This window comes from Heliangelus exortis, chromosome 10, assembly GCF_036169615.1.
Source record: "Heliangelus exortis chromosome 10, bHelExo1.hap1, whole genome shotgun sequence".
Taxonomy (NCBI): Eukaryota; Metazoa; Chordata; class Aves; order Apodiformes; family Trochilidae; genus Heliangelus; species Heliangelus exortis.
Window position 1 is genome coordinate 16,872,270 of NC_092431.1, and position 23,078 is coordinate 16,895,347.

The 23,078-nt window shown below is 38.5% G+C and overlaps 1 protein-coding gene across 10 annotated transcripts in view; it reads right to left on the reverse strand.

Annotated features, from left to right (window-relative positions):
- Window positions 1-23,078, reverse strand: part of GAB1 (GRB2 associated binding protein 1) — a 95,906-nt gene that overhangs the window by 14,075 nt on the left and 58,753 nt on the right. For 5 of the 10 annotated variants that reach the window (XM_071753760.1, XM_071753757.1, XM_071753755.1 and 2 more), the window contains exons 3-7: window positions 15,785-15,998; window positions 12,593-12,676; window positions 9,341-9,945; window positions 7,249-7,334; window positions 6,731-7,034 (exon numbers count right to left, since the gene is read on the reverse strand). In XM_071753760.1, coding sequence (XP_071609861.1) covers window positions 6,731-7,034; window positions 7,249-7,334; window positions 9,341-9,945; window positions 12,593-12,676; window positions 15,785-15,998 — 1,293 coding nt within the window. The remainder of the gene's footprint in view (window positions 1-6,730; window positions 7,035-7,248; window positions 7,335-9,340; window positions 9,946-12,592; window positions 12,677-15,784; window positions 15,999-23,078) is intronic. The other 5 variants (XM_071753758.1, XM_071753753.1, XM_071753761.1 and 2 more) reach the window with 3 other exon arrangements.

The window sequence follows — 23,078 nt, forward strand, 5'->3', positions numbered from 1 at the left end:
ACATGAATTTCATTTCAAGTTATTAAGTAGAAACTAGCCTGGCAGAAGTAACATAGCACATGGAGGAAACATAATTTTCAGCTTAATGGTCATCTTTGGAGCTTGTGGGGGAAAATAAATAAAAAATTTAAAAATTATAAAATAAAACTCTATTTGACTTGCTTTAGGAATTCTGAAGCAGCAGCAAAAGATTCTTTCTTCTTATTTTTTTAAAATTCCTAAATGGAATGAACAGGAGTTGTAGCTCCTGTGACCAAATGGAAGGTTTAAACATAAACATTTCTTAAAAGCAAAATGAACAGTATTTCTGCTCAGAAAAGCCATTATTAAAATTAGTTTCTTTTTCAACAGATCTTCTGTTCAGTACTTGTTGATTAAAATCACCAGTTTTTTAATGCCTACTTGTTCTAAAGCCTGAGAAAATGAGTGATCCTTTCTATGAAAATACGCCAGACAGTCACAATAGTGTAAAACTCTGCAGTGTTGCCAACTCCTAATTATTATTTTTAATGAAATGTCATCTCCTCTTATCACAAATGCCTTAACTGCTTAAGTTTCTCCCAGTTTCTCCCAGTATGGCAAGGTGCTCCTGCCATATCAGCACATGCAATATGCTCACGTTGTCCAACTCAGACACTCAAACTTGTAAATATTTAACAAGGAAACTGTTCACCAGGATATTTATAACTAACTTCATGGCTGATGAGAGTTCTTAATTTCCTTAACAACTACCACTTTGCTTGGGATTTTTACAGCATCATACTAGACAACAACAATGGTTCATTATGCTGGTCAACCAGAAACATCACAGTGGGTCCTATGGGGGCCACAGTGTGGCAGATGCTTCCTGCCATGTGAAAACTCCACACAATTACCTCTTCAAAGAGGATCTATGATCTTAGATAAAGAAAATCAGAATTTTCTATGAAGTTAAACTATTTGGGAGATGCTTATGAGTAGTCATGGCATGGATACAGCTACATTTTTATAAGCAATCCACATACTTGTGGTTTAACCACACAAATTACGCTTTGTAACATCTTAAATGAGAAAAATGTGTAAGAAAAACAACCAGATAAAATTTTACCATGTTAAAAACAATTTTAATTCCAAACTCTGAAATTTTTTCCCCTCTCTCCTGGTTTCTTTTGTTGGTTTCTTGCCTTGTTTCCAAAGTGCTACTGGATATTATGTTGGCACGAAAAGATACGTGTTCATCACTCACTGTCTGTAAAACCTACCTTATCACTTGCTAGGCTGGAAATTAAAGGCAATCACATGGAATCAAGTTGCAGAAGCATCTCAGGCTAAATGCTGATGTATTTATATATTTTTTTGTTGAAAGCGTTTTCTAGATATTGGTTGTTTTTGCCATCAGTAAAATAATCTGTGCAATCCAACCCAAAACTAGGTGTGAAAAATTTTGTTTAAAATAATCTTGAATGAAATTGAACCCTTACAATATTTTGGACAAATAAAATTGCTATTCAAGACAAATGGAGCAAAGTATTTCCTGTCTAGGGAGTCATCACCTCACTGCATTTTGGCGCCTTTAATTCTACTGCTCCTTCTTGAATAAATGGTATTTTGAGGAAGGAACACGTGGCTGTCAAAACAAATGTCACATAGTAAATCCATGGCAGAATCAGTTACAGCCTTTTAAACTTCAAATAAGGCCCAACTACATAGATGGATGCAGTATTTCTTCTGCTCAAAGTCTTCTACTAGCAATAGTGTTTCCAATTTAGGATCATGACTACATGCAACCATGGCAAGCTAAAGCAGCCAAGAAGCAAAAATACAAAATCAATATAGACAATATAAAATGCTAAAATAATTATCACCCTAAAAAAATTTTTTTAAAAAGAGAGATAATTTTGCCATTCAGTTACAGGTGAATGCAGAAAAGCACCTGGCCAAATGCTCTCCATTTTGTCTCAAGCAATGTATCACTTACCTTTTGGTATGCTTCTCTAAAGAAATAGTAAAGTTACTGAAAGAAATTCAAGTTACTGGGGCAGGAAGCTGACACAATGGTTTTAAATTACCTCCTAGGCTTCCAGAAAGTACTGAAAGCTCCCTGCATTTACAGAAGCAGCTATGAGCTAGAAAAATAAGACTACATAAAAATGTAGTATAATCTCAAGGCTGTATTTTTAATATACCTTATTTTTAAAAGTTTTGCTATTTTTTTAACCCATTTTTTCCAACAAGCCTCTTCTAGAAACTGGTGAAAAAAGACAGAGGATCTCACAGCTCACCATGGATCCTGGCCCAGGCTGCTCCTAAAGGCAGAAAGACCGAGGAGCCCCAGGCTCTTGCTGCATGGGTGCACAGGTGCCCTCCTCAGAGTAATGTGCATGTACTTTAGTGAATTTTAGACCTATTTATCACCTCCATTTAGCTTATGTTATTGATGGATCACAACTCAGTCCTCTGTCATACCTGCTCCTTCTGTATACCTGTACCTGTTCTTAAAAATTTGGTGAGTTTTAACAATTCAATTTAAATTATCCTTGTCAGGTGCTTCTGCCAAAGCTGTGAAGACATCCACATCACAGTCACTGCTGCTGATAGTCAGACTGCCAGATCCTTGGTGCCTGCCACATTATTCTTCAAAGACAGCAGAACCAGAAGTAACTGAGCCTGTGTTTCATCTCAGGTTTACAAAACAGAAACAGCTGAGGGAAGGGCAGGCTTTATGCAACAGAACAGCTACTGCTATCACCAAGCCCTGCACTTTCTTCTCTTGTCAAACTATCCTGCCTGTAAGCCAAGGAAAATTAAAGGAGATGCTAAGCATATACATCTGGCAACAAAAAGCAGTGCATTTTTAATGTGCTATTTTCACTGCATTATTTCCTAGTAAAATGCATTTTTTGGCACCGAATGTGATAGATTTCCTTGCCCTGCATAAAACCAGCACTGCACTGGAGCTCATGTAAAAGGTGATGATGGTTGAACCTCAGGAGGATCGAGAAGACCAAGTGCAGGGTCCTGCACCTGAGTTGGAACAATCCTCACTATCAGTACAGGCTGGGGGATGAGGTTTTAGAAAGCAGCCCTGCAGAAAAGGACTTGGGGCTGCTGGTGGATGAAAAGCTGGACATGAGCCAACAGGGTGTGCTTGAGGCCCAGAAATCCAGTTGCATCCTGGGCTACATCCAAAGGAGAGTGGCCAGCAGATGGAGAGAGGTGATTCTGCCACTTTGCTCTGGTGAGACCTCACCAGAGTCCTGCATCCAGCTCTGGAGTCCTCTGGAGACATGGACCTGATGGAGAGGGGCCAGGGGAGTGCCATGAAAATGACCAGGGGCTGGAACACCTCTCCTGGGAAGCCAGGCTGAGGGAGCTGGGGGTGTTCAGCCTGGAGAAGAGAAGGGGAATGGTGACCTTCCAGTACCTGAAGGGACTACAGGAAGGTTGGAAATGGGGGGTGTGCAAGGGTCTGGAGTGACAGGACAAGGGGCAGTGGCTTTAAATTATAGTAGATTTAGATTGGATGTTAGGAACAAGTTCTTCACCATGAGGGTAGTGGAATGATGGAACAGGCTGTCCAGGGAGGATGGTTGTGGACTCATCCCTAAAGATATTAAAGGTGAGGCTTGACAAGGCTCTGAGCAACCTGATCAAGTTGCAGGTGTCCCTGCTCACTGCAGGGGGGTTGGACTAGATGGCCTTTGGAGGTACCTTGCAACTTAAATCATTTTATGTTTCGAAGATAGCTACCAAAAAAAGAGATGTTACTTGGAGGCAGTGAAAATACTTTCTGCAGCAATCTGTATCCAATAAAAAAGATGCAGCAGCTTCTTCAGCCAGAACATCAGATGGGCCCTCATATACCTGAGATGCCCTATCACCAACTGACCTGATCTCTGCAGCAATAGCCATATTTTAAAGCAGCAGTGGTCTTCAACAGAAACTCTCAAATCAATGGTATATTAAAAAAATAAAAAAAAAAGGAACAACACTCAGAAGGTAATTAATTTATGTACTATCTACTCCTATTCTATGTCTGCCCAAGTCTTATTGAACATACCAGCCAACTTGATAGTTTCTATGCACTAATTTATAGCAGAAGACTTGTAGTACATTGATATAAGGAGAAACAACCCCTATAATGGAAGTTGCTACAAGAACTTGAAAGCTGGGAAAGCAACATAGTAGAATATAAAGTGCACACTTGATTTCATTAGGTAAGGGTCCACTATAAAAGACTTATCCTCTTTCAGTTCTAGATGAACTGCAGTTTATTTTCTCAAAGGTATTTTTATAAGGAGGTACTTGCATGGAGAACTCTACTGAAGTGGCAATGTATGACTATCCTGATGTGGCATCCTATCTGCCCTTCACAACACTGGAAGGCTTGCAGCAGCACACTTGATCAGATTTGAGTGAGCCAGTGTGTGTTAGTAAGATAAAGCCTTCAGTGGTAAATCAGAATCATTGCCTTTTGTTGAAGCTCACGATCTTAAAGTTTTTTTAAGCTCATAAACACTCACTCTGTAATATTTACTTTCAGGAACAGCTTTACTTTAAAATCACTTTATCTTCTGTACTATACTAAACAAACATATTTTACAGTGGTAACAGCTTCTAACAATCTACAGGCAAAAACTAGAGCCAGTCACCCTATACTATACCCTACACGCACTAAGAGGTGGGTTAGTCCACCTAAAAATCTTTTCCCCAGTGTTAGCTGGGTCTTTCTAGCTGTAAGCATTTGAGGATGGAGTGAAGCAGGCATCTTACACACCACTTTTAGGATGCAAAATGTTAATTCAGTTTCAAGAAGAAAGATGCAAAAGCAGAGATGCTTCCCCAGCAGACATCTGTGTGACTGCTTTGCACTGCCAGTAGCAGAAGTGAAAAGCTTTTCAATATAGAAATTTACTTCTTTTGAAGGTCTGACATTTTATCAGTCAAATACACAAACTGGCCAGTCAGAGAAAATATTTTAAGGCAGCTCCATGATTATTGAAGACTGTGTTCCAGTTTCATCTTTCAACAATCTGTAATGTCCAGTATTTCTCACAAACTAAGCAGAACTATTGTCTGGTAACAAAAAACTAGACACAAGCAGAGAGCCAAGGTCTTGAAAAAGGCCACTTCTTGTTTTTTGATGATGGACAGCAAGAACTAGGGGTAGTACTGCCCATTTCACACTGAGATAATCTGTATCATAATGGTATTTGCTACTTAGTTACAAGCTGTTTTCATTTAGTTGTAAAAATACTAATTTAAAGGTTTAGTTAGTGAATATTTTATATCATCTGAATATTTGCCTTTAAGTTTTCCCAGAAATGAAACCAGCCATTTTCAATGTAAATACTAATTTTTCAAGCCCATAATTTAAAAACTATGATTTAGTGAAATACAAAATAATGCAGACACTTGACCTAATGTTCTTTAGTTCCCACTTCTTCAATACTTAATTATCTTTGCTGAACAACTTCATACTGAGGAAATAAGTTCCTTAAGCACTTACCTATGTTTTCAGATAGGGTGACTAATACAACATTTTATGCTAACTGGTAAGTCTAAGCTAGATATTAGAAATTCTCTATACAAGTATCTCTTAAAAATACCCCACAACAGTATATTCCTTGCTTCTTAAGAACAAATAATCCTTATTTTAAGGAAAAATAAACCAATATGGGTTTTCTTAGGATAGCTTCAAAGGAGTCCTCTATAACTTTGTTTTTTCCAATTTTCTTGCTATCATAACAGTTCTCTTCCGCACATTGACCAGTTGAAAGTATTCCCACATAAAGCTTTATGACTTTGTTTAATCTACCACACTCTCTCTATGAAGGCAAGGAAGTTTTCAGCAGTACAGTTTATATAAATTTCAACATAAGCATAGCATCCAGCTCCTGTGATAAGGCAAATGTATCTTAAGAGCTGTCTTGAATTAGCAGCTCCTTCCTTCCATCAGGACTCTGAGGAAAAGAATTGTGGTAACCTCACAGCTCACAGGTGAAACATGTTCCTAATGACTGCCCCACGTGGCCACTAACACTTAAGTACTAAGCAGCTCCTACATCAAGTGATTTTCCTTGCTTTTAAAGACTGAAATGAGGATTTATCTTTAGCTACTTGGTGGTAAGCATTATTTCTTCAATCTAATTCTTCCTTGGTTTGAACACACTTGTAAGAATTACACTATGTAAGAATCTGTAAGGTCATTGAATACTTTGAGTAGGACTAAAAAGCAGCACAATAAACAACTCCTTCTTGCTGTAACAATTCCTTTCTTCTAGCAATGTTTACATCAGAAGCAAATAACAAAATAGTTAAATAACTTACTTTTAACTTCTACTTTGTGCGATGCAAATGTGTACTGATCTTGTAACAAAGCATTGTTATCACTATAGATTTGTATCCTATCAAATGCTTTGTGTGCTCTTCCTCCATCAAGTTGGCTGTCTGTCTTCTGTGCATAAGGACTAAAACTCACACTTCTGAGTGTTAACAATGCTGCTTCTTTTTTTCATTAGTAACTACAGCAATAAACTTTAAATTTATGCTTGTATTTTATGGCTATTGTGATCCTTTAACAAGGTTAAAAGTAATCCTAGAATTACTTTAAGTTATGGCTATTTCATAGGAAAAAAATTATTTTGTTAGAAGTTCTAAAAACGCAGTAATTTTCCAGCAATCTGCAGTTGGGAGAGCTGTTATTTTCTGAAGCTGACAAAAATAAACTTCTACTGGACATTTTCCTCACCTTTTCTGTCTGGCTTGAGGTTCCGATCCACTGGTGGTGGCTCACACTCTGCAACAGGTACTGACCGTCTGGGAGGGGTCTTTGGGCTGGACCTGAAACCCATGTGAGCAGGAGGAGGGACTTGCTTTCCAAATAATGGAAAATCAAAGGTGCCTGGTGTCATTGGTACATAGTTCGTTTCCTGGATGGGTTCAGTGAAGCTGCTGGAATGCTGTCGTGGAGGAGAGTTTGGATTCATTGGGACATAATTTTCATCTAGTTCTTCACTTGAAACACTTCCCACTGTCAACATGCTTCTGTTTTTCTAGAATTAACATATATTTCCTTTAACAAAATAAGTTATGCAATCAGCTGTGAATCATATGAGTTTTTTAACCTAATCTACTCAGATTAATATATACTACTGAAAATAAAATAAAATAAAATCACAAACACTGCACGGCTTGCTTTTTTACATGGGAACAAACAACATCCAAACATTGTCACTGTTGCCTCTCATCATCTCAAGTCATACTTACAAAGTGGTTATGGAAGCCCTCCAGTGAATTAGATCTGTCACTCGGAAACGTTCGTGGAATATCATAACAGTCTTGAGAACTAATTTCTAAAGAAAAAGAAGAGAAAGTGTCTATTTATCATTCCTGTTCCTGTCACTTGGCATCAGGCATCCAGAGTCTGTTGTTATTTACTGACTGCTCCTGAAGCTGTGGCTCATAGATTTTATCTTATATACTTGGGAGGACTGTGTTCACAAACAAACACAAAGAAAAAGAAAAAGTTATTCGTCCTTTTAAAGAAGCAGCAAAGTGTTCTGTTCCAATATACAGGTCTAAGCAGTTAATGTAAGAGTGGGTTTTGAGACACCAGGCCCTCAGAAAAACATATTCTAAAATAAAAAAGAGGAGATGTAATCTTGGGTCCAGAGAAAGGTTTTCTGACTAATACTATTCCCTTGGAAAGTGCTGATTACACAGGATACAATCTGTTGCAGGAATAGGTGAATCCCTGCTCTCAGCTCCCCAGAGGCTTTCAGTTTGAACAAACTGCTACAGAACCAAAGAGCTCTCTATGATCATGGTCCTGGCAGTCTGCATTAAGAATGTCCTCAGGTTTCTGGTTGCTCCTCTGGTGGGCAGAGGTGTTTGTGAGATATCTGGCTCCCCAAGTCCTGCTCACCCAATGCAGATGACAGATTTTTTTTACCCTGCAACAGGTATGCCCCTCCTCCTGATGGCAAGACAGAAACTGTGGGCAAATTCTGGCTTTTATCACCACCTTGCCCTTAAAAAAACCAAAAAAACGATGCTGAAGTTTGGGTTTTTTGGGGGATTTCCACCTCAGAAAAAAGCTGAACACTTCTGCTATTAAGCACCGAATTAAAACAGGATTTTCAGAAAGGCTAATTTTCCTGAGGCTGACAATCTTGGCTTTGGTGTAAGAAAAACTTAGAAATATTAGACAAAATAAGCAAAGTGAAGCAAATGGAAGATAAACTGGATAATACTGTTTGTGCTTCTGTATGATCATATCCATTCTGTTTACTGCCTCCTGTCCAAAGCTGTCCCCATCTTCCTCACATCAGCCTCCCATCCCATCCCATCCCTAGCACAACTCAACTGTCCTTTAAATTCCCCCCTTACATTAGCACTGACTTTAACCAGTTTAAAATTTCTCTGTAAAAATAACAGTGGAAGGCCTCAGGAACCTTAAAAAAACCAAAACAAAAAACCTTAAAAAAGACCAAAAGTCTTCCCCCAAGAGTAGTTAAACAACTGCTCTCTCCAGCAATAAATATCAGCTTCCCAATCTCTTGTTGCATTTCTTGAGTTTAAAACAGAGAATAAGAATAGGAAGAAAAAACCAATCCAAAACCCACCATACTCTTTAAGTAAGAGTAGCTCCATGTGATTTGCTAGGACCTAAAATATACCCAGCCTGCTAAAGGAAACACAGTAAGAGATATGCACTAGCTCATCTGGATCAATGACATTTAGGTGGCTGTAAGGAACAACTTCCATTTTGTTTAAGAACTGCAGCATGCATATCTTCCACAAGGAGAAAATTAAAGGTCAGTGGCAGTGGTCACCAGAAAAGAGTTGGTCTCAAAGCACTGGGTGCTCTCAAGTCCCACTGATTTTTATGAAATACACTCAGCTTCTGCACATTTGGACCACTGTAAGCTATCCTTACTTTGTTGTTCTAAAAGACTGATGACAGCAGTATGGGCCTCAGATTTATGAGTTGATTAAAACAAACAAACAAAAAACCACAAAAAAAGCTTTGCTCTTTACTGCTGCTTTCTAAAGATGGGTAACACATAAACACGTCTAGGCCTTCAAAGATTTTAGCCAAGACAAAAAGCCACAGTGCAATACACACAATATACACAATCCCTTACTGAAGTTCTATGCCTTGCTGTTCTGATGTTTCCTTTAATAATCTTTTCTTTTTCCTCTTTTGTATTTTAAGTCTTACAACCACATACCACTTCGTGAAGGGCCGCACGCTTGTTTTAAAAGGCAAGAAACAACCCTCTCATCACTCATCAGGAGATTACATCATTTAACACAAAAAAATCTGGAAGAGCTGGATAAAACAGGGAACACTGACCTTTACGGAAGATATTCAGATCTCCAGTTGAAATGGTATTGCTGCGTGAAGGGGGCACTCCTGCTGTAGGGATGCAGTAGCTGCTCTCAGTGTCTGAAGCAGCACGACTGATGCTGCACGTTTCCACGGGGGATCTGTCTGCAGCATGGTGAGGTTTGGGTGGCCGAGGTGGAGGAATATCTGGAATAGTCTCCAGTTTTGAAGTCTGAGACAGAGTTCCCTCTGGAAAAGTTCGTGGAATCTGGTAAGTACCTCCAGGTGTGGGGGGAATGTCATAGCTAATGGAGATGTGTCTCATCTGTGTGTCTAATGAAGATGTTGCTGATGGGGTATTGAAAACGTGTTGCTCTCCCTCTGCATCAGTCCCAGATGGAGAAGCTGCCTTGGGCAGAACATCTTGTGAGTAACTCCTGGGCAGGTTATAAAGACTGCAGTCTGCCAGTGTCAGCCCACTACGAGAAGGTGGAGAGTCATAGACACCTTGCTGCTGAAAAAATCCATTCACAGCATGCTTGCTCGCTGATGGAGCAGGATTTTTGTGGGAGGGCACGTTATCATTGCAGTCTGTTTCAGAAGAGCTGGATTTTGCAGAGTCAGCGTGAGATCTACACATGAGATTATAAGATTTAAAATGTTGATAACACAGAAAGATAAACAAACATTACAAATAATAAATACAACATTTAAAACGTAAACAACTAAAAAGTCTATCAGTCTCTTCCAATTTATTTTGTTGTTAAAACGTATTGCGGGAACTCATTTATTAAACAAACAGTAGTACTTAAGAAGGATCCTAAGTAACTACAGACATAGAAATCCATGCATGTGGAACAGGTAACACAAGTGAGGAGCTTTAGCAGCAGATAAACAACAAGCTGATGTTTCAGAAAGCAAATGATTTCCAGGAGCAGAGCTTAACGGCACTTTTAAAGGCAGAAAATAACACACTTAGTCCTTGGGTTTGCAGTGCTTGCAAGTTCTAATCAGTATGGAAAAAAAAAAGTTACAGGGAAAAACATAACTGCTTATAATACTCTTAAGTACATGCCTAAAGCTATCTTCTGTTCATACAAAACTGGTTCAAAATAGGTAGAGGAGAGAGAAACAACAGATAAAAACAGAAATAGGAGGAAGATAGCATGATCTTTGGGGTGAAAACACCCAAACAAATAGAGGACATCTGTGCAGCAGAGTGCTTTTGTCTTGAATGCAAGTTAAGGCCGTGGCAGTAGATAGAACTGTACAGCAATTTACCTTTTATTTCTTTGGAAAATCCACCTTTTATGAGAATAGCACTTTTTAATACTGGCACTAACCAGTTCCAGTAAACTTACATGGAATGTAAACATACTGCACATATTGCTTGCTTTTTTTTTTTTTTTTTTTTTTTTTTTTTTTTGTAAATCTCTCCCATTACCTTGCTCCAGGCACAGAAATTTTATTATCAGTCTGACTTCTTGCTTTTCTTGCTTAGATGAAAGTCAAGACACTGGTAACATACTAACATGGGTGGAGTTAATGCAGTCCATGTACTTTTTGATCAATCATGCCATGTTATGTTCTATTTTCATTGCTGTGTTAATTTACACATATTTTAGCATGCATGTGTCTCAACGAATAGCTGCTACACTACTCTTACTAAGCTCTAATAAGCAAATGGACCATGCCATTTATGAAAATTCTAAGGAATAAATTACATTAAAATTGACAGCATGACTACCACAAAAAGCACTTTTCTCCCTTATTTTAAGAGGTGCTCTGCTTCGAAGTTATCACAACCTTAAGTTATTATTCAAATTTCAATTTATCAGTAAGATTGCACAAAACTTTCTTTCTTAGGGGACAGCTGGATTTATCTCCCAGGGTTCTGGCAAGCTGAGGAGAAAGGAATCCAGTTTAGCCATTCATTTAGGTTTCCTCTGCAGTCACTGGAGAAAGGAGACTGTCTGAAACACAAGCTGTTCATCTTAGATATCCATCTAAACCCAATGAATCACTCACAAAGTGCCTCTCTGCCAGCTGTCAAGGGAACTGACATGATTAGCTTAGACTGGACATCTGCAGTCAAGACAGCTATCATTCACCTAACCAACTGGTTTTTGTTCTGTTTCATAGCAGAGATAAAATCTTCCATCAGTATGAGCAGCTTTTGTGAGCCCTTCTCCGGATTTAAATGGATCAGCATTTTTGTATTAGCTTGTTCTTAGTTTTTCCATTTAAAAAAGTACACTAATTTTGATTTGGTTAATATTTGGAATTGCTTTTTAGGTGACTCTGAACACTCATCTCTAATTAGTTTAACTGACCCCCCAAAAAGAAGATAATGCTCTCATTAAGCATATTCTCAAAAGGATTTCAGTTGCAGGATGCTCGATGACTTCTGCAACTTAAAAGTTACCAGAAAATATTGTTTCGTTCCTATGTACTTCAGAACAGCTCAACAAAAAAACAGTTGGCTTAAATATTCCACTAACAGTTGGTTATTAAGTATTAATGATTTTATGCCTCAGTTTAAAATAATGGCAAAGTTGGAGATAATATAATGCTAACTTCTCACTCTATTCATATGTAGCTGATGACTGACATTAATTCAGTGTTATCACATGTGGGCATCACATATCTGCATATTTTGTAAACTATGCAAAAGTATCCAAACTACTCATTACCCAGGACTAGGACTTCACATCTCTTTCCACATATCAATAAGAGACTACTGCACAGTCTAATGAAATATAAGGACCAGACAGTAACATGCACAAGGGAGAGGTGAGGTACTGAGGCAGGGGGAGCCCAATAAAAAGCCTGCCCTCACATACTAAAAACTAATTCTTGACAGAGCCCCAGGAAAAAAGTATTCAAGTTGTTTTAGTCTGAGGGATATTAATCCCATTTTTGAATATGCTTTATTCAGTCTGGCTTGACCACTCATCCTTTCAAGCTCATTCTTGTTCTATCTGCAGGAATCAAGATGACCTATTCAACCAAATACTATGGAAAAAGTGGAAGTAAAACTGCTGGTGTGCCATTAGTATGGGACACAAACAGCAAGCACAGTAAAAATATGGCTCTATAAATAAAAAACAAACCAGCTCTGGTTCCTCAAAATGGGAGCTAAAGTTATATATTTCTTCTGTTAAATAAAGGCAGAACACCATGCAAGACACATCTCAAACAAACAATATTTTCAGGCAAGTTCATGGCTCTGTGATTAATCTCTCACACACGTTCCAAGAATGGCTACTGTTCACTCACTGCAGTGGAATCTTTTTACTTTCAAAATCTTCCAATAGCAGGTATTCCTGCCCTTCTTCTGAAAGAAAGGGTGACCCTTGGCTGCTTCATAAACATAGGAAAGATGAGGAAGATAGCATTTAGTATTTCAATATACCTCTTGAATGAGCCAGAAGAATAAGGGTCTTGGAAACAGTCTTTGGCTGCATTTTCTTATTTAAGATCCAAATACGAAGCTTAAAATCTCACTAAGGACTGTAGTTGAACAATTCTCTTTCTCAAGTCAACAGTGATCATAGCATAAAACTATTTTAGACAAAACCCAGCATGATTATTACAGCTGCAAGTGCTGTGTCCAAGATATTCTCCCAACACTACATGGTGCACTGCATGACACAATAAAGAAGCACTGAAAAATTATTTGTTAGTTCTGAAACACCACAATACTTAAAAATTAATTTCAAAGAGGCAGCTTGGATACTTCCCCCATGTTTCACAGTTATCCATCTCATTCAAAAAAGAACCCCAAATAGAATTCAGTGGTTCCCAGATTACCTATAAAGAAACTTGCAGAAGTCCAAAGGGAAAACATCATAGAATTATATAAACCATTCAAGCAACAATACCTGCCCATTTAACTACACCTATTAAGCTCTGTAATTTACACTAAGGACAAAAAGTTAATAAGATACATTTTTCCAAGTCTGGAAATTAATAGAAAAATGTCACAACCATTTTTTTTTTTTCACCTGTAAGGATGCAGAGACTGGGGCAGTGCACAGAGTGCACTCTAACTGATCATCTTATAAACATGTTAAGCAAATACACAAAACTTGCATTCTACAGGAAAATGTCTCTATCCTCTATATTCCAGCCCAAGTCCAGTAGAATATCTACTATAACAGACATGAAACATAAGCAGTCTTTTCCAGTGGAACTGAAAATCGAGGTTAACTATTGCTGTTAATTTTCATTATTACAGCCTTCTTAAGAGAAGGACACAGATATTTAGTGAACTTTTTTACATATAATAAGTACATATAATAAGTATATAAAATTAAGGCCATATAATTTCCAAATAAACACAATGCCAGTGTTTCACTGTCATCAAACATTCCTGTGACAACATAATTTAAACAATCTCTACACTCCCAAAGACTTTGCTCAGTTCTTCCTCAGTTCCCTTGGCATTCTGTCTCCACTCACCCTTCTGTCTTCCCCAACACCCAGATGAACTTCTCTCTACTATGTCACCAGTGTCTTTCTCAAGGAATTTTGCAGGCTATTCATGGACTATATGCCCTATAATTAATCCACCCATGACATAACTGTGGAAGTCAGGTCAGAAAGTCAATTATACAAGCCAACCTTGATCATTCCTAAAAAAACTTCATGTGGACATATTAGAAATCCACTCTGTGCCCATCCCTTGCAGGCACTCAGACACATTTCTGATGAGCCAGGGCCCTGAAATGAAAAGTGAAGATTTCTCTGCCAAGCCATGCTGGAAACAGTATCAAACTGTTTGATCATTTTTATCACTTTTGGCAGGAACAGTGACATACTTTGAGCACCATCAGCTTCTAAACATCACTAAACATTGAAACCTTTAACAATGAGAAAGCAGCCATTGGGCTTCCCCTTCTCTTGCAGGGGGCTTTGGGACACGCCGTGCTCTCTGTAACCTGCATATTCCATACTCTGGAGAAACTGTAGGCTCATTTTTCCATTTTATAGCCAAGGCTGTAAAGGGTGTATAGGTTTCTACCCTTTGTAAATGGAGCAAGAACCTCCTCAGGCACCACAGGGGAAGATAAAAACGCCAAGGGAGAGCACATGGCACAGGTAGAACTGGCAGAGCATCAAGGCGCTGCTGAAGAAGGCACCGCCACTGAAAGGTATGGCCCTAAGGGAGTATGTGAAATACTCATCAAAACACTTTCAAAGGAAGCTTTCCTCAGCCCTCCATGTACTAGACTGAAATCACAAAAAGAGTATGATATATTTATTTTTGGGGAAACAAACCAGCAGATTTTTTAAAAAAATTACTACAGAAAATAATCTACCTAGATGGATTTATAAGGTTCTCCTACCGAATACTAAAGCTGGAAGGACTTCTAGACTTTACCTGGTCCTGCTCTTCAAATACTTCTAAGCAAAGTCAACTTCCAAGTCAGGTGAGGCTCCTTAGGAGCTTGTCCAGTCAAGTTCATTTGTGGTTCTTTGGTTTTGGTTTTGTTTTTTTAAAATCTCAGAGATCACTAAGTCCCTGGGCAGCCTGCTCCAGAGACAGCCACTATGATCCATTCTGAAAAACCATAGTGATATTTCCTAGGTAACTCCCATAAACATCATATCCTTCTATGCAGGAGGTGGTGTGCCACTCTTTGTTAGAAGCAGCAGTTGGAGAAATAAATATACATTTAATTCAGTATAAGTTCTCAGTTCTTTGCTTAAAATTTCCTATTGCACTCTTCTCTGGACAACTGACTGTGTGGGTACTCTTTGCTCAGTAAGAAATAAAGCTTATTTCAGTGTCTTTTTAAATACTTGTTCTTTGAAAACAGATAAAATCAGAACACAGAAACTGAGTGGTTTAAGCCTCCTGCATCCTTAGTTATCATAATATAATTATCTTGTACTCTTGCTTGAGAGTCTGAACCACGTTACTAACAGTCAACAAATATCACTTGGGGATTCCTATATTCAGTGATGTGGTAACCTGACAGGTGATAATAAATATCAGCATGTTTTACTGAATCCCTTCCACAAAAGCTTTTAACTGGCAAACCAGGGGCACAAAGTATCAAAATAAAAAAAAAAAAAAAAAAGAAAAGCTAGATTTCACCACTTTTTTTGTGTCCTGGACTGGACTAAACACACCAGGCTTTGGCCAAAGAAAGTGTACTTCTCTGTGCTCCAAGCTACAATGAAATGCTTGGATCATTGCATTTATCTGATACTTCATCCTGGCAATTGCTGTCCACACTTTTGAAGAATGCAGTGCATGTCTAGCACTGAGCAAACAACTTAATATTGCTGCAAAAAGTTCAAGCACAGAAAGAAAAGGAACAAAAGTTACAGGCAGCTTCCCCTTGCAGATTATCTGCATCCAAATTTTCAATAACTTGGCAATAAAAAAGTGCTTTTAGCACAAATGTTCTAGGCCCATAATACAAATAAGTGTTATTAACAAAAAAAATTTACACTTACCTCATAGGTTCAGGTTTTTTACTTTGACAGTTTATTAGCAGTAGGTAGTCTTGAGGATCTTCTTGACCAGAGGAAGACTCCAGTGGGGGGATGTTAATAAGCTGATAAGGGGGAGGTAGGGAAGATTCTGCTTGCATGGAAGGCAGTGAAGTGTTGATGGGCAAGGGTAACTCAGTAGATGGTTGTAAAGAACTGACAGGTGGCTTCACAGCATCTGCAAACACAGCAGCAAAGCATTCTTTTTATAATAATGAAGTAATCTTACAACGCTACAAAAAATAAATCTTAGAGAATGAGGACAGACAGGAGTTTTAATTAAAAACTGTACAATCAGTGGACATAAATCAGTGGATGTAAAATAATCTGCTTCAGAGTATTTGCATTTATGTCTGAATCTTCATCATCAGTAATCAGTATTTTTGAAAACTAATCAATTTCTTAAGGATGCCTTGGAAGCAGGTTATTCAATCTGTTGTTTAGTCCTAGGAAGAATAAAGATGCTGGCAGCTGCACTAAGCTAAGAACACAAATCTGATGTTTTAACCAAGAGCAGACAAAAGCCCATAGGTTAGTACATGAGTATGGAAACATAAGTCAGCACTTGCTCATCCTTTTGTGACCAAGGTCACTTCAACATTTAAGATCAGTCACCAGCCAAGAACCAATATCCAAAAAGCAACAGAAAAAAAAAAGCTGCTTTTGCAATGGAAGTTCCCTTACAACCAGAAAAATCATGCAGAGGTACAACAGGAATCATGTTTCACTAAGCCCCCTCATTACATACCCAAACTTTTTACATTAGTGCAATAAATGAAGTAGTTGTGGTTTGCTGTTGTTTGGTTTTGTTGGGTGTTTTTTTCAGAGGGGTGGGGCTGCCAAGAGAGGAGTGTTGTGGCTTTTATTTTAAATAACCTTGTCTTCATAATTCTTATCCACTTCCTATTCATGTATGTTCTGGAGTAACTTCTTTTTTCCTTCACAAATACATGTATCCTGACTATTAAATTATCTGGGAGATTGAAAAATATTGACACTGTTGAACATTAAGCAACTTTTTCATTGCTTTAGTGATGCATTGACTAAGAACAACATAATTAAGCAAATTATTCCTCAATTATCAAGGCTCCCTTCTACTTGCAACTCATTGTACATTTCAATTTGCACATCCCAAGAATAGATGCTGATTATTAGCATTGTTTAAATGAACCTATTATTATGCAATGCAGACTCCTTCTGTTAGGCTTATAGGCCAGGTATGAACTACAAGGCAACTTCATCCAGTTTCTGCTTCCCAGCACTACCTGAGGAAGAACCACATGAGCAGACCAGAACAGAGCAATCCTGCTGCCAGTTCTAGGTATGAGTGACTTAGACATGGAAATGGGAACAGCAGCACTTGCTTGGAACTCCCATGGCACTTATACAAGCTCAGAAATTAAATCTCACCACACCCATGTGGGTGGAAAAGCTGTATGAAAATTCCTCAACTCAACCTACCTGAAAAAGTAGGATAACCTACAAAAATGTTTTTATAAAAGGTTGTGCCTGAAGCATCCATCAAACTAGTTAGCTGAACAAAGGCAAAACCAGGCTGCACCCAGTGATCACACACACAAAAATAAAATGGTTTACTTGCTACATGCTAAAATATTAAAACATGAACAATTTTCTATTATTTAGGAACTTCAAGAGCTTGAAGGAGCTGATTTGAGGTACCTACTGATACTTCTTCATTCCCCTAATGCTGGGGTTCAGCAGCAGGAACAGAGAGGTACCCAAATGGACCTCCCAGGCATGCATTACTTGCTCCTGGAAAAGAGGTAGTGGGAGAAAGGACAAGTAGCTCTCTCTCCTATCCCCTCCAGAACTGAGATCTATAAGTAAATTTATGCACAAATAAGAGCAGAGAAGAAAGGTTTATGTCAGATACCTATTCTTTGGCCACACTTCCAGAGATCCTCAAGGCCTTCAGTGCACAACAGTCACCACCCCTGTTCCTTGACCCTCACTACACGACCTTCAAGTCATTAGATCTGCTTGGCACCAATTAAAAAAAAAAAAAAAAAAGAAATCCAACAGGATGTCCCTGCAACTTCCAGGGAAGATGGGTGTGTCAATCAGATGAGAGGCAGTCAGGAGAGCTCAGCAGGTATGCAGCAAGATGCATGCCTACACGAGGCTGGTGCATTTAAACAAACCTGGTGCTACCATTCACAGGAAGAATGACAAGACTCAAGGATAACTTTCCAGGGAAAAATATAAACAAGTAGCTTGAAAGAGGACCAATGTACCCACCAAGTCTGGAGAAAAGAAGAGTTACTTTCTTGGAGAAGTAGGAAAATAGTGTGTGAGAGGGAAAGAAGTTAAAAGCTGGCTGTACTTGTAACTGGTGGAAGGAGGAAAGGTGGGGAAGACCATTAGGCTAAAGACACTGGCCCACTGCAGACAGACTGAGCAAAAGCAGCAAGGGAAACCTTCCATGCTGTCCTAGCCTTGGGGGTTCTATAGCTTTGGGATCCACAGCCTATATTAACCAGGCTCTGACAAGCTTTTCCCTCAATTTGTCCAACCCCTTTCCAGTACATTTCTATTTTTTCACCTCTACCACCACCCTGCAGCAGTGATCTCCAGACTTTGTTAGGCCTGACATGAAAAAACATTTCCTTTTATTTTAAAAATTGATTTACTTCAGCTCCCATCTTCAGAGCAACAGTGAACAGTTGCCTCCTATTCATAATCACCACTTTCCACAACTTCTGTCCCAGCTTTACTGAGCTGGTGCTGCTTTATTTTTCATGGTACGGAAGTTCCTTTATCTCTGATCTGGTTTTCCTTTCACCTTCACACCTTCCCTAGCTCTACTGATTCCTTCCTGAGAAGTGAAACTATTGTATAAACGAAAAAAAGTCTGAGAGACACCTTTTTGATTCATGGAGACATAATAATTTATCTGGTTCCTAGCCTAATCGTTTCCCTTTTGATTGCTACAGAGTATTAAAGGCAATACTGCCCCACTGTGCAGAAGGTTCATGCTCTCTTCTCTGAGCAAGGATCTGGAGCTCATTAATGTTAATGGATTATTAGGGATTATTTTTAATAATAATAATAATAATAATAATAATAATAATAATAATAATAATAATAATAATAATAATAATATTACTTTCCTTGCGATGAGTTCCCTCACTTATTTTGACACAGATACCACTTGACAAAATCTTAGTCCTCCTACAGATCTGTTGTGGGCTTTTTGGTGTGGGGATTTGGTTGGGATGTTTTTTTTTCTTTTCTGCAGTGGATAAAGCACTGAAATTCTAACTTTCTGATCTGAAACTCATCCTCATAGCAAGCATTTTCTATGTGTTAAATAGCATAGGCTAATGCCTGATTTAAAGAGCAACTGAATCTAGTCTTACACTTCACTGCTAGGCTACCTCTTAGATGCTTTGTGCATTGAAGCTATTACAAATTGGGCCATGAAGAAAACAATAATGTTAATGACTTTCATCACTGAGAAAATTAACAGTTTGCCAATCTGTAGCCTCTCAAATATTCTCTTTAGCCACATACTTCAGAAGCTGATATGAAGGAATGAGATTCTCCCAGCAGCCAGTTAAGATTTCAAAGGGTACAATCATCAACTTGCTCTACTTTTAGGGAAGGATTTTTAGGGAAGGGGTCATCTGCACACCAAAGAGCACTCCAAGTCATTTGGTTTGTTCCCAGAGCTCAGACACTCGGACTGCTTTGAAATAACTGGGAGCTGGAAAAACAAAACATCCAGAATATTTGACATGCAAATGACTATAACAAGAATCCTATTTTGTTTTTATAATTCCTGCATTCAGTACAGCTAGAACAAGCAGCTTTCTCAAAACAGGGCAAGTGTTTCATCTTTTCTCAGTTGGTTTGTTGAAAGCAGCTACACTCATCATATTCACCAGAATTTCTACTTCTTTTCTTGTAACCATTTTTGTATTTCCCCAATAAAGTTATCACTAAAATTAATGAGTTAAAAAAAGAACATTTTCTGAACACAAAACAATAAAAGGATCTTCATTTACTTTATTCCACCTGTTCATATATCTGTGCTTTATGAAAAATCCAGGAGTTCCAAGTGTGGGAGTTTGCATTTAGGGTTGGTTTTGTGCTTTGTTTCTTTAAATGAGAGCAAAAAGAAATTGTTTTCTACATTATAATAAATAGTCTCTTGATATTCTAATTATGTAAATACTTGAAATGTTCTCATAATGAACAAAACACTGGAGCCTCATTACAACAAACGTTTCTATAAATGTGAAAATTGCAATCAAAGTAAGAAAATGCATTCTTGGCAGATTGTAGGTAGAAAGACTAAAATAGAAATGGGATTTTCCCATTGCAACAGTGAATCAGCAACAGATATGCAATCGTGTGATTCTACTGTTCTTCTGAGATGTTTCATTAAATCCATTTACTATGATGCAGATGTTAACAGTAAAAGAACCAAAGGCCAACAAAATATTGCAGCAAGAACCTTGGACAAAAATTTACAGAAACAACTGTGGAAGCTGTGATATAAAAAAAATAAAAATTTTCAAGAAAAGAAGTCACTTTAAGGAATAAAGTCTGATAAGTTATTATCTGTGCTGCTTAATGTGATGAGATACATCCTGAAATGGAACAGTTTCCTCCAGTGTCAGCTTCTACATAGTTTCAAGTGAAATATCAAAGAATCAAAGGGCCACATGTGTGGATGTGCATGCACAGAGCAGAAGCTGATGTGCTGATGTGCACACACAGAGCCTGCTCAGCTCAATAGATGTGAGCCAGATCCAGCCCAGAGGATGCATGGACTCTGGGTTTAGTTTTCAGCATATGTGATCAGCTTATGCTCAATAAGAAGTCTATGCAGCAAGTCTCCATTATGAACCTTTCTACTATAGCCAAACAAAATCCTTTAAAATACTTGAATAAAAAGTTGCTTTGCACTTTGTAAGTTTGTTTGCTCTAGTTTTAATATAATCTCAAAGTATCTCTCTTTGAAGATAACACCCTATTTAAAGAACACTAATGAAGAATTCAGCAGTTGCTCACTGTATATTATGCTCAGGACAACCCTGTCTCCTGCACCCAAACCAGAAACATGACTGTTTCAAGTTCTTATCACATGCTGAAGTTTCCAGTTTCCTGAGCTCACATCTAAAATCTGGTTGCTACCTGCAGTTCATATGTAATTTTAAGCTGCACTTTTTGTTACCCATTTAAAATTTGAAAATGCCAAAAGCATTTCCACTTAGAATTTCTTCCTCCTCTCCACCTGCACTTTTCTTTTGAAGACTATCCATTCAAAATGAGGGGGAAAAAAGCAGCATCTGCAGCCTGTTCTCTCCATCTTCAGATGGCACACGAGCTGGGTGAGGCAGGACAAACACTCAGTCCTGTTATAGACTACACTTCTGTATGTGCTTGTGAAGAGAAACACCAAAAAACCCACCACATTAAAACATTTGGAGTTTTTTCTTCATTAAAATAGCCCAGAGCCCTCCTTGCAAAGCAGGCTGACCTAGCTGCATGGTGATTTTCCCCAGCTGGGGCTCCATCATGTTCTCTGGAACCATCATCACCTCTGTGCTGCAGAAGGGGTTTCAGTGCTCACTGAGTCCTTCACAGCACCTCATGCCTTGAGAACCAGCAATCTGCACAACAGATTTCCAACCTACCCCCTCACAATCCCCTTCTCCTAGCAACTCACCAGGTGATGTTAAGGCCTCAAAAAGGTGTTCAGCAAGAACCAGAGAAAATTAATTGCCTAGGATATTTTATTTTTATTTTATTTTATTTCCAGGAAGAGTTTTTATCACATGCAGCTGGCCACTCAAGATAATGACCCCAAACACTGAAGATTCCAACTGCACTCTTGATGATAAATTCTACCTCTTAAATAGATGATTTTTTTTTTTTCTCATATACTTGTAGGGGAAGAACTACTGCTCCAGATTTTGTGCTCTGCTCACCAGCATCTCACTTAGCCACCCACCCTTTAACCACATCATCTGAAGTCACAGACCTCAATCTTTGCTGTCTTCTTTCTGCTTTGGATATCAGGCAATGACCACCTCAGCTTTGCCTCTGCTCCTGTGCTGATGCTTCTTACTGCAGGCAGTATGTTCTTAATAGCAGAGCCTGTTTACTCTTCCTTGCTTGTGCTACAAGCAGCATAGGGGCATCCTGATCTGATATGGAGATTTCCAACACAGCACAGTAGTGATAAGAAGAGGGGCAATGGTTTTAAGTTAGAGAAGAGTAGATTTAGATTGAATATTAGGATCAAGTTCTTTACCATGAGGGTAATGGAATGATGGAACAGGTTGCCCAGGGGGGTAGTTGAAGCCTCATCCCTGGAGATATTCAAGGTGAGGTTTGGCAAGGCTCTGAGCAACCTGATCAAGTTGCAGATGTCCCTGCTTACTACAGGGAGGTTGGACTAGATGGCCTTTAGAGGTACCTTCCAACCCAAATGATCCTGTGATTCTATGATGCCTGACCACTCAAGAGAATACAAGGGGTTAGGATGGGAGGGTGAATTTCTGTCCATCCTGTCAGCCACTGATACTACACTCAAGCCATGATGAACCTACAGGGCATGTATTATCAGAACACAATTTTAAAAAATTATGATCTGAAAGTAATTTTACTGTTCAAAATGTGGGGCACGAGAGGCATACACCAGACAGCAGCTGCCTGGACAGAAATCCTGCAAACTTCAAAAGTGTTGTGTGTGAAGACAGCTGTAACTCTTTCAAAGTATAGTCCTTATGATGACAGAAGCTTTCTATAGAACATGTAATTATTTGTGTAAATGTAATTGTAGACATCTCTGTTTTGTGCTTCCCTTTTCTTTTTCTTTTCTGCTTGACTTGGTTATTTCTTCTGATTTACTTTGTTATTGCTATCTTTATTCAAATGAATACATGCAAGTAACATGTTTGCATATAGTCAGATTATTTCCTCCTTCCCCTGCTCTGCTAAGCACGCAATTCACTAAATCACCAAAATATGGAGCTGGATCACATATAAAACATTCCTCACAGATGTCTACTGAATTCTAGGGAAAGCCTTTCACAGCCTGTGCTTAAAAATCCTTAGAACATTTTTCTTTATCCTTACATTGCTCACAGAAAAGAAAAAAATTACTTCTTGCTTCAGATAACCACTGATCCATGTCCTGCTTACCACAGCTTTTTATTCTTTGAAAGTCAGCTCTTCTGACAGTTATTTCTTCCTAGAAAAACCAAATCCTTCAAGTTTTCTC